The 13,018-nt window shown below is 41.5% G+C and overlaps 1 protein-coding gene across 1 annotated transcript in view; it reads left to right on the forward strand.

Moving 5' to 3' along the window:
• Positions 1 to 13,018, forward strand: part of IPO11 (importin 11) — a 335,766-nt gene that overhangs the window by 156,550 nt on the left and 166,198 nt on the right. Inside the window, exons 23-24 of the mRNA XM_075269811.1 lie at positions 9,915 to 9,994; positions 12,432 to 12,512. Of these exons, the coding sequence (XP_075125912.1) occupies positions 9,915 to 9,994; positions 12,432 to 12,512 (161 nt within the window). The remainder of the gene's footprint in view (positions 1 to 9,914; positions 9,995 to 12,431; positions 12,513 to 13,018) is intronic.

The following is a 13,018-nucleotide window of genomic DNA, read 5'->3' on the forward strand; positions in this document are numbered from 1 at the left end:
GAGAGAATGATCTTGTATTAAACTCAGTGTTATCTATGTGTTTCCATAGGTCACACTGTCCAAGACTTTATCAGCAAATTGCTATTAGCTGAACTGATTGTTCTGACCACATAGCAGTGAGAGCACTCAACCCTCCCAGAGAGCATTGACTCATCACTCCAACCTGTGTTATCAGATATAGGCCAGCAACCAAGGAAACAATGTGTAAAAAAAATGGGAGAAATAATGTAACATAGCAGGCAAACCTAGCAGCAGTTCCAAAGCAATGTATGTAGGAAAACCCTTAAATTTACATAAGATAGCGGTATAGATAGGATCCTTGAGATGGGAATACCCATTTAAGCTGGACACATATTGAGCTAATTTTGGACAAACCCACAGATTTTAATTTGGACTGACCATTTCATGTCAATAGGAACCTCTTGACTTTCTCTTGACATCTTCTTTTGGTTTTGTAGGAAAATAAGCTCCAATAGTGATTTTTGGCAGTGGTTTTCTCCCCATAGAGAACACATGCACGGTTAGCTTGGCTGACAGCTATATAATAAGTATAGCCAAAGTTGGCCATACACATCAGTTGTATGTCGACCAAGCCTGCTGAATTTGTAGACCCTGGACAACTATTTAATATTCATGATGGCCTCTCAACTCTCCCTCGAAGGCAGATGAGACTAGGATTGAGCATGTTGGACTTCAGCATGCCTGATAGGTGTGTTCTTAAGGATATAAGCTGCCATCAGAGGTATCTAGCAGTGGGTTTCTCCATTCAGAACCAGTTTTTGGCCTTCATGGATCCCATATGTGAGACCTACCATCATGATTCAGTACTGTACATGTTCCTTCTACCTGACATTGTAAGTTGTGAATGTTTACTTCTGTAAATCGTTGTTGAGCAGTCTTGACAGAAGGACTGGCCAATGTCATCGAAGTGTGATTACTCGTAATCTTCAATGGGAGCGGCGGCGGTATTGTCTTAGCGGGCTGTTATCACCTACGTTAATTACATGGTTTTTGCCGATATCTTGTTTAGATTATGTCAGTAATGATGGAGGGCATTCATGAAGGACCAGCCCGGAAAGAAATAATTATAGACATAGCTTGATGTAAAATTGCCTTCATATTACCTGCTGGATATGATTGACAGCTTCTAAGGTAAAACCCATTTTAGAAGTAAAGAATCCTATTTCCAGATACCATCAGTTTCCTTTGTATAACATAAAGCAGCAGTAATAGCCGTGGAAGCTTGCGGTAATGTGGAGATTATCTGGGAAGCTGACACCATTTCTAATTAGTAATTATCTCTCAATTAAAATTGTGGGTTGTGGAAATCATTCATTTTCTTTCCTCCTTTTTCTTTACTTGAAATGTGACTTTGCTATTATTGCATTACTGATGACGGGTGGGGGAGTACAAGCTGGTACAAGTGGTTGTAAAACAGTCTTTTTGCAGACTTTGGCTTTATAATCGTCGCGTAACCTACCAAAATAAGGACTTGGAATGTCAAACAATCCTCGATCAACAATAGATGGAGACAGGGCCACACGGTGGCTCAGTGGCTAGCACTGCAGCCTTGTAGCGCTGGAGTCCTGGTGTTCAAATCCCGCCAAGGGCAAAAAACCATCTGCAAGGAGTTTGTATGTTCTCCCCATGTTTGCATGGATTTCCATCCCTTTTTCAAAGACATACTGATAGGGGGAAAATAAAAAGTACATTGTGAGCTCTATGTGGGGCTCACAATCTACAATTTAAAAAAAAAGTTGGAGACCCGAATTAGCTTTTACGTAACATTTTTCCTTCTAATGGAAAAAAATATACACCAGTCCTTAATTTGACATCCACAGAAGATCTGCGCTTAGTTCTCCAAGATGTGCCAAAATTTTAGGTAGGTGTGGGAAAAAATGCAGAAAAGTAAGAATGCTTTGAAAAAGAGAAGGGTTGATAGTTTTCAATATTTGGTGTGACCTTTTCCCTTTGGAGGAGGAGTCCTGGGAGTGATGATACGGCCCCCACAGGGCCCTGATCTCAACATATTCCAGTCTGTCTGGGATGAAAGGGATTCAATCATTAAAGGGATCCTATCACATAGGAATAGCCTTAAGAAAGGCTATTCTTCTCCTACCTTTAGATTCTTCTCCGCGCTTCCGTTCGGTAGCAATCCCGATTTTTGGTGTTATGCAAATGAGTTCTCTTGCAGCACTGGGGGCATCCAGTGCTTACACGAGCGTACTACACAAAAAAATGGCCATGGGCATCTGCAGTTGGCTGTGCCCAAGGCCCGATCGCAGAGCCGACTGCGAATGCCTAGAAGTTTGAAGCCAGCTCCGGAAGAAGAAGCGAAGAGAGGCGTCGCTGGAGAGTTCTCTCGCAGCATTGGGTGCTGTTTGAGTGCTGGGGCCCACCCATAGTTCTGAGAGAGAACTCATTTGCAAAGAGAAGAAAACCGGGATTTCTACTGAATGACGGCGCAGAGAAGACATATAAAGGTGGGAAACGAATAGCCTTCCTTAAGACTATTCCTATGTGTTAGGGATAAAAAATGTCATTTTAATGATTGAATCCCTTTAAATGAAGAGACAGAAGGATTGGAGCAAGCCTGCATCCACAGAAGATCTGCGCTTAGTTCTCCAAGATGAACAACCTCCCTGTCGAGTTCCTTCAAAAACTGTCCCCAAGTGTACTGAGAAGTGATGAAAGGCAAAGGTCACACCAAAATACTGATGGGATTTAGATTTCTCTTCATTCATTTGATTTTATAACTGGTAACACTTTTATTTTTGAAAGCTTTTCTTACTCTGATGCATTTTTCCCATGTATGTCTGAAACTTTTGCACAGTACTGTATCTATTTTAGGGAAAACTGGTGACAATCAGTATGCACCCTTTGTGACTGTCTTTTGTTCTTTTACAAAGATTGTCACTCAAGTCTCCTTTGTCATAACATAGTAACAGCTCAGAGATTTTGGTGGTGGGGTCCAGCTGCCGAGACCCCCACCAGTGCCATGAAGTATAGTGACAGAACAGCTGAGTGCTGTTCCCCTTTGGCTTTAATCAACTTTGCTCGTTCTCATAGAGAATAGAACGTACTGTGTACAGACTCTTATACGTTCTATGGATCTGCACATAGCACACGCGTCTCTCCGAGGGAAGCTGATGAAAGATGAAGAGGCAGAAGTGCTCAGTAGGGTCTTAGCAATTGGACCCCATTGATAAGTACTTTAACATGGCACATGGCTGATGAAATGCTACTTTAAGGAACAGCTGACGTGAAGTTTTAACACCTTGATACAAGTGGCCAACTGGTGCGTTTCTGTTATTATTGTTCTGATTTATATTATCACATTTCATGGAGCTGTACAATTCAGTATTAATAATGCCAAACCTTGCTTTAGGCTGGTTACACAGTTAGTCCACATGTGTTCGTCGAATTTACCGGCCTGTACGCTATGTCAGGAGATGGACTCATTATAGTGATCTATGATGAAAGGAGTCCCTGCATCCCACCAACATACTGCTCTGTGGTAGTTTATTTTTGTATAGCATCATCATATTCCTCAGTGGTTTACAGAGATACTATCAACACTGTCTCATAAAGGGGCTCACAATCTACATTCCCTATCCTTAGGTCTTTGGAGTGTAGGAGAAAACCAGAGTACCCTGAGAAAGTCCACACAAACACTGGGAGAACATACAAACTCCTTGCAGGTGTTGTTCTTGGCTGGATTAGAATGTAAGACTCTTACATTATGGGACAGTATATAGTGAAGGTGCAGGGACTCCTAGCATCATGGGAGTCTTTCTCTTGGCATAGTGCACCGGCCAATAAATCTGGTGCACACACAGACCAAGACTTGGTAGCGTATAGCCAGACTTAAAGGGAATTTATCACCACTAGAATCGATTCTAAACCACATATGCAAATGAGCATATTGGTGCATCTGGGGTGTAGCCGCACCTCCTTTAGCACCTGTTTTGCCTGTGGTTACATCTCAGTGCTACCTCCTAAAATAGATCCTGATGTGTGGCAGGCACTGACGAAAACACATTCTCTGGCAGTGTGGCTACTCTCCGGGTGCACTGAGCAACTCATTTACATGTGAATTTAAATTTGTTTTTCTTAATATTAAGATTGCACATTGAGCCCAAATAGTATGTCCTCTGTGTCACTAACTGCCCATAACACAGCATATAAGGAGTTTGGAAGCAATTTTCATGGTGTGAGTCCTCCACTCCACTCACAATCCACTGCCTTTAATTTTCCCACAACTAATTTAGAGCTGTACTGTAGTAGATATTGGGCGTAGATTAAAAAAAATCATTGGCACATTTTATGTTGGACTCTGCTGATTTTGTAATTTGCTTTTCAGCCATCCTTTGTGCCGGCTTATTGCTTCTAAAAATGTTTACTATATTTGTACCATTGTTAATTATCAATAAAAAGTTGATGATCAACAAAAAAGAAAAAATCATTGGCCCAGGTTTACGAGTTGGACTGCCACTGAAAAATGTCTGAAACTGCGTCCAAAACTTGAGCATGTCAGACACAATGGTGCAGTTTATCTCCTATGTCCCACTCTCCCCTCAGGGCGGAGTGGGATGGGTAGCAGTGCAGGCCAGGGCAGGGATACCTGTTATACACACAGTCCAGTTACATTAATGTGACCACCTGTCAAAATCCAGAATAACCACCTTTGGCAGAGCGGACCGCTGCGAGATGCGCAGGAAGAGAAGGGATGTTGAGATGATGTCACTGGGATGTTGAGCCATGCTGACTCCAGTACCATGTCCAGCTGCGCTAAGTTACGCGGTTGAGCATCCATGGCGCGAACAACCCGATCGAGGTGGTCCCACAGATTCTCGATTGGGTTCAAGTCTGTGGAATTTGCTGGCCAAGGGAGTACGGTAAACTCATCCTGGTGCTCCTTGAACCACGCACGTACACTGCGAGCTTTATAACACATCGCATTGTCCTGCTGGTAGATGCCATCATCCTGAGGAAAAACATTTCATATGTAGGGGTGAACATGGTCCACAAGGATAGATGCATACTTGTGTACTTGTGCTGATCCATCGTGCCTTCCACAATGATGAGTGCACCCAGATGGCTGATGACACGCGCCTTCTGCCATTGGTTATGTAACGTTGACATCAAAAGTAGGCGGTGGTCACATTAATATGACCGGACTGTGTATACAGTGGGGCAAAAAAGTATTTAGTCAGTCACCAATAGTGCAAGTTCCACCACTTAAAAAGATGAGAGGCGTCTGTAATTTACATCATAGGTAGACCTCAACTATGAGAGACAAAATGAGAAAACAAATCCAGAAAATCACATTGTCTGATTTTGTAAGAATTTATTTTCAAATTATGGTGGAAAATAAGTATTTGGTCACCTACAAACAATCCAGATTTCTGGCTCTCACAGACCTGTAACTTCCTCTTTAAGAGTCTCCTCTTTCCTCCACTCATTACCTGTAGTAATGGCACCTGTTTAAACTTGTTATCAGTATAAAAAGACACCTGTGCACACCCTCAAACAGTCAGACTCCAAACTCCACTATGGTGAAGACCAAAAAAGCTGTCAAAGGACACCAGAAACAAAATTGTAGCCCTGTACCAGGCTGGGAAGACTGAATCTGCAATAGGCAACCAGCTTGGATTGAAGAAATCAACTGTGGGAGCAATAATTAGAAAATGGAAGACATACAAGACCACTGATAATCTCCCTCGATCTGGGGCTCCACGCAAAATCTCACCCCGTGGGGTCAAAATGATCACAAGAACGGTGAGCAAAAATCCCAGAACCACGCGGGGGGACCTAGTGAATGAACTGCAGAGAGCTGGGACCAATGTAACAAAGCCTACCATCAGTAACACACTATGCCGCCAGGGACTCAGATCCTGCAGTGCCAGACGTGTCCCACTGCTTAAGCCAGTACATGTCCGAGCCCGTCTGAAGTTTGCTAGAGAGCATTTGGATGATCCAGAAGAGTATTGGGAGAATGTCCTATGGTCTGATGAAACCAAACTGGAACTGTTTGGTAGAAACACAACTTTTCGTGTTTGGAGGAAAAAGAATACTGAGTTGCATCCATCAAACACCATACCTACTGTAAAGCATGGGGGTGGAAACATCATGCTTTGGGGCTGTTTCTCTGCAAAGGGGCCAGGACGACTGATCCGGGTACATGAAAGAATGAATGGGGCCATGCATCGTGAGATTTTGAGTGCAAACCTCTTTACATCAGCAAGGGCATTGAAGATGAAACGTGGCTGGGTCTTTCAACATGACAATGATCCAAAGCACACCGCCAGAGCAACGAAGGAGTGGCTTTGTAAGAAGCATTTCAAGGTCCTGGAGTGGCCTAGCCAGTCTCCAGATCTCAACCCTATAGAAAACCTTTGGAGGGAGTTGAAAGTCCGTGTTGCCAAGCGACAGCCCCAAAACATCACTGCTCTAGAGGAGATCTGCATGGAGGAATGGGCCAACATACCAACAACAGTGTGTGCCAACCTTGTGAAGACTTACAGAAAACGTTTGACCTCTGTCATTGCCAACAAAGGATATAGAACAAAGTATTGAGATGAAATTTTGTTACTGACCAAATACTTATTTTCCACCATAATTTGCAAATAAATTCTTACAAAATCAGACAATGTGATTTTCTGGATTTGTTTTCTCATTTTGTCTCTCATAGTTGAGGTCTACCTATGATGTAAATTACAGACGCCTCTCATCTTTTTAAGTGGTGGAACTTGCACTATCGGTGACTGACTAAATACTTTTTTGCCCCACTGTATGCATGTCCTCTCGAGAAACGTCGGAAATATTAATACGACAGAGTCTCTAAATAATTCTGGCAAGTCTTACGCCAGTGAAGAAATTACTTAAGACTGATGTAAGAAAATGCCAGTCTTAATAAACTCCATCCATTCTATTCAGTATACTACTACACGCTAGTGGTGGCTCATTCTGTATTCTTTAAAGGGAATCCATCAGCAGAGAAATCTGTATTACACTAATAACAGTACTTTGTAGAGCGGCTTCTACACTCTCCAAAGATGTCTTTCATATTGTTCATTGCAGCTCCATTTTTATGAAAATCTGTGTTTTATTCTTATTCAAAATAGCCAAAAAGGTCTTTAGGAGATTTTGTTCTCCTACCGGGGCTTCACTTTCTGCTGTAGAAGTAGAAGATGTCGCTAAACAATGGGGGGCAGACCTAGTAGGTAGGTAGGGGCAGTTATTTATAGCACAGAGTGAAGCAGAGGAAGAAATGCCCCTAAAACCCCTTTCAACTAAATGCATGAGAATAAAATCCTGATTTTCATGAAAGTGAAGCTGCAATGCAGAGTAAGAGAGGCATATTTGGAAAGTGTATACGTGTATCATTAGTTTGATAGTGATGTTCCTGCTGACAGACTCCCTTTAACCATTAGTGTATCCATGTGTAACTCTTCCCTACGTTGTATAATTAAAGCATGGCAAATATTTCATTTATGGCAGTCGGCAATGCAGCCTAGTGTAACACTATTGAACACTTCTCAGCCCAACAGCAGCGAGGCATGATGAAAAGGCAATATAGATTGAGCCTTGGGATTTGCAGTTGATTCTGTTAGCTAACCCCGGGATGCCCAAACGTACCTTTTCTATTTTTAGCAAAGAGTGTGAGTGATGTGGATAGCGATATGGGGCATAAAAATCTGTAATATAGATCTTAGGCATTAGAGAATGAAAGCGTAGTGTAACTAGCGCTCCTGGCTGTAGAAGTAGCAGCTGGACTCCCATTAGTGGCGAGGTTGAGTCATTCCGTCTTTATTGGTTTCTCTTTAGTTTTCTTCATCTTTCGAGTTTTGCCTTTTCTCTAATAACTGATTATTTTATAGCCAGGTATTTCTCAGTGAATGAAGGCAGGAGATGAAGGAGATGAATTGCTCTCATTTCCAGACCTACAAACTGAATTTCTATATCACCCTACAGCAGCTGCCAGTAAGGCTGAAGCCACACCTTGGGATAAAGCTGCATTTTTGGTTGCAGATTTTGATGGGGTGTTTTGAGCCCAAGACAGGAGTGGATTTAGCAGAAAGGAGAAGTTTAAGTTATTCAAAATTATTTCCCACTCTTGTTGGAGCCCTTCTTGGCTTTGCCTAAAAACAAACAAAAAAACCCCAAACAAATAAAAAGCTTCTACATGTACAATTAATGCCTCGTTTCCAAAAAATGATCAGTGGTGGTAAGACCACTAAGACCCCCACAAATCTAAGAATGGAGGTGTTTTACTCCCCCACACCCTTGTGCCAATGAGAGTACTGGAGCTAACCAAAGCATAGCATTTAGTAATCCCCAGTGCACCCGTTAATGTGAACAGGGACAGGGGCACATCTGCATCCACCAGGGGTTTGGCAGCCTTCATAGCATCTACATTTACAACAGAAGTAAAACCCTTTTTTCAGGATCGGTGGGAGTCTCTCGGGTCAGGCCCCCATTGATCAGCAATTTCTCCTCTATCCCGTATATAGAGAATAAATATTTTTTTAAGCATAACCCTTTGTATGGGATTTTCTCATAAAACTATATTTATCACCTAGCACTAGGATGGGTGATACACTTAGGCTGAGGCCCCACGTTGCAGAAACGCGGCTTATTTTGTTGCAGATTTTGCTGTGCTTTTTTTGAGCCAAAGCCAAGAATGGCTACAAAAGTAATGGGAATTATATAGGAAGTTCTTATATTTCTACCTTCTGCTCAATCCACTCCTGGCTTTGGCTTAAAACAGACGCACCAAAATCTCCAACCAAAGAAGCTGTGTTTCCGCAATGTGGGGTCTTAGTCTTAAGATCATTGGGGTCTCCTGGCATTCCCGAGTCCCCTGTATGATGCACATTAACTCTATGGAACATCACGGGGTACTAACTCCTTCAGGCCAATGGAAATAACTGGAACAGTTTTATTCCTCTGTATGAATTTGACGCATTATTTTACAGTAGAGCCCCATAAACCTCGAAGAGTACGAAGAGTAGACAAGGGTCCTGGCAGGAACACGGACCCTTAACTCAGAATTCCCTATGGTACTCATAAGGTATTTACAATGCTTAATAGATTTAGTCTAAGGGGGCAGATTACGCCTCAAATTCCGATCAGAATCTGCTTCCTGTTCTTTTCAATGGAAGGCAGGGACAAACACTTCTGAAAAAAGAGGCATTTTGCTTCATCCACAAGTATATTCTGTGACAGAGCGCTGGAACGCTGGCTTTCTTTGACTTTCTGCCACAAAATCCACAAAGCCAATTTGCAGAGGAATCTGAGGCAGAAGACCTAAAATTCTGTTCCCTTTCCACTTTTATTTTTCTGAAGGCGCTTAAACTGTGCCAACATCCACCCAAGTGCATGAAAAAAGTGAAAAGTGCCACTAAAAACATATACAGAGAAGCATATATTGCAGGCCAATGCTGAAAGGAAATGGGCCCTTGACCAAACCCAAACCCTCCTGGCCAAAAGGCACAAAGAAGGTCAGGGCGCAACAATCTCTTTCCTGGAACAGGAAGACCACTAGCTCCGGTTTTCACCCCGATGGGAGCCAAAAACTGTGTCCACCTCCACATAGGCAAAGATTGTCCGTGTAGCAGAGAAGGAGGGGGCCTAAGGGCATGTGGGGGAGGGTCCGATAAGAGCGTCCGCACCCCTTCACTTTCCACTGTGTCAACCAAACCTAGTATTTCTACTTTCAGACTTATTTTTCATTTCACGGGAAGAAAGTATACAAATTTACTCATGGCAGCCAAATCAGAGGCCCATTCATAGACAGTAGTTTTATCATTTTTTAACATATGTAATTAGTGTTTTTGGTTCATTGAGGGAACTATATTATAATATTTTTATTACATTTCACGTCTAATAATGTCATGTTTTTCTTACAGAATTAAGTTCAGAGAACCTCCGCATCTGCTTCAAGATCATCAACGCCTACATTTTCTTTGTCTCCTCCGAATTTCTGCAGGTATGTTGTGTATCCGATGGCCTGTAACCCGGTGTGTTTGCCTATTCTGCGCACAATCTAGCTTATATGGCCGATCTGCACGGTAATAGTTTAATAAACCTTTATACTGTTATTGAAAGGCAAGTTGGAAACGTATAAAAGTGACATAGGAATCTTGCAGAATAAAATAGAGGCCGCAGGTGAGCGATGTAAACATGGTTTTCTTATAATTTCCAAATTATTTGCCAACCACATAACACCTCTTGCTGCTTTACAATGATTGATGAGCGCTTACGTTTTGTCGTCTGACATTTATACAGTGTTGCCGGTGCCAGAAGGGGCACAACGCGCCGGAGAATTATGATGTCTGATATTGCTTATGAATTCAAAAGGCTTCTTAAGTATCTATTTCTCCTCATGCAGCATGAGCCCCACCATGTGAGAGCGGATTTAATGCTGCCATTAGTTTTTACGCTACTTTACACTTTTCTTTGTAGTTTTAAGAAATAGAAGCCATTACGGAGAAAACATACTGAAGTCTAAAATCTATGACAAGCAATAAATGAGATTTCTAGGACGTCAGAGCAGTGAATGCATTCAATTGAATGTGAGCTACAGACTGATGTCTGGAAGTATTATATAGCCGCCCCCATCCTGCTCAGGAGCTGTATTCCTGTGTTAGCTTTATACATGTGTTCAGAATATGAGAATGTTCCCGAAATGTTCCTGAAAAAATGAAAATGCTGACGATAAAAATAATGATAATAGTAACAATAATAGCAATAGCTATAACAATAATTGTAATAGTAGTAACAATAATAATAGCAATAATTATGAAAAAATAATAGTAACAATAATAGCAATATTTATAACAATAATAGTAGCAATAATAACAGTAATTATAAAAATAATAGTAACAATAATGGCAATATTTAAAACAATAATAATTGCAACAATAATAGCAATAATATACACAATTATAACAAAATATGTAATTGGGGTACTCACAGTAACAAGAATTAAATTACCCATGTTGATAGAGTAAGATGCCTGTAGCCGTTGCCTGCTGACACCGCCCTAACGTGTGTTTCGGCGTGCAGACCTTTCTCTGGGGGTGGCGTCAGTGGGAAGGGAAATGGTCCATAAATATCCAGTCCAATTACTACAGCGGAGCGATACATGTGCACATACATAATAAAACCATATTACCTATGGTTACCTCTTTGCTTTAGCCAAGTATCCACAGCCGGTCACATGACCAGACCCAGCAGCGCCATTGCCACAGTTTTTCCACTTCCGGCTACCATAATAAAATGGGGCTCCTTAGACCCCTTTGTTTGAATGGAGTCAGTCTATGGGACTGCCAGAGGTAGCCAAGCGCTTTACTTGGCTTCTCTTCTGCAGTCCCATATGGATGTATGGAGTATAGATATAGAGGCACACATTCCCGAGCACCGCTATAGATGGGGATCATTCCCATTGTCAATAGGGAACATCCTAATTTAAAATCGGACCCTGTCCAGTCATTAAATTAGATTATCCCTGACATCCATTACTCACCGGATGGTGAGTATGGTGCCAAGCCAAGTCTCTGTCGCGCTGTAGTACAAAGTGTGCACATGAGGCTTTATTCTAAAGTTATGGCGATATGGAGAATATTGCTGGGGATCGCAGCTGTACCTCCAGCCTCAGCCTAAGCTTGTTAGTAATTACTCAAATCTACATTTTATTGGCTGCGTTTTGTCTAGGGATCATACTTTACTATCAACATTTCACTGAATTTAATTGTACTTAATTGTTTTATTACTTCTGAATAGATAACACTCTGCAAAGTCATTGAACTGTTCACTAATGTGTTTGCATCATCTTTCTTAACTCTATTACAGTCCCGCTTGCCATTATGTAGTTTCTATGGAGAGTTGTCACTTCCCATCCGCCTCGGAGGACTTGCATACATTTTGACACTTTTATAAATGTAGCCAGCCATGTATATAGGAATACATTGTAAGGAATGTGTTTGTATACTGGAAATCCAATAATTAAGAAAAAGTAAACCATTTTACCCCGCTCCATTGCCGGTCGCTTAATAGCTCTATTTACTCAGAAGTTGTATTAAAATATAATTAAAATTTAATTAAAACAGTTTATTTTTTAAAATTTTCTTTGTTTACAGCTTGTCTTGCGCTCTTGAAATGGAAATAAATGAGACACTTGATAAGGAAATAAATGCAGATATATACAGGAACAAAGCAAAATAAAACTAATGTATGGTAAAATGTCACTGCATACCCAATGGTTTAACATACGCTTTATTAATGTGATCTCATCTGTCATCGGGGCTGCTTTTCATTTCGCAGGCATTCAGAATATTCTGATCGGTATTGAGCGGGCTTCATGAACAAGAGAAATTAAAGTAACTCTATAAAAGTAATAAGACGGGATCTTTTTTTATTGGCAGATATACGGAGCCAGTCTTTGCCAGTCGTTTCTGGAAGTCCTCAAAGATATAACCATGGAAGGTCAAGTTCATGTACTGAAGGTATTCTTCTCTCCATGTGGCTCTTATCTGAATGCATTGTGCACTGTTACACCATGTTCATACAATTGACTCCCATCCGGGAAATATGGCTGAGTTTCCTGGACGGAGCTTGGCTATGTAAAAGGAACTGGCTGGGTCATAGTGAGTTATAATATCGTGAAACAGTTGGATTGCTATAGTACTGACCTCATAACTTTATGCTTGTTCACTACTGTAATGATCCAGGCATTCTGGAACTTACTCTTGTGAGATTTTTTTATTTTTTTTTAATGTAGATTGTGAGCTCCATATAGGGATCACAATGTACGCAGGGAGAACATACAAACTCCTTGCAGATGTTGTTCCTGGCGGGATTCGAACCCAGGACTCCAGCGCTGCAAGACTGCAGTGCTAACCACTGAGCCACCGTGTTGCCCCTGTAGTAAACTTTTATTGAGTTCCATTAACGCAGCAGAGTTCGAGCCGCTTTCCTGGATGTGTGAATATAGCTTCAGGTTGACCTTAAA

The sequence above is a fragment of the Leptodactylus fuscus genome, chromosome 1 (assembly GCF_031893055.1).
Source record: "Leptodactylus fuscus isolate aLepFus1 chromosome 1, aLepFus1.hap2, whole genome shotgun sequence".
Lineage (NCBI taxonomy): Eukaryota > Metazoa > Chordata > Amphibia > Anura > Leptodactylidae > Leptodactylus > Leptodactylus fuscus.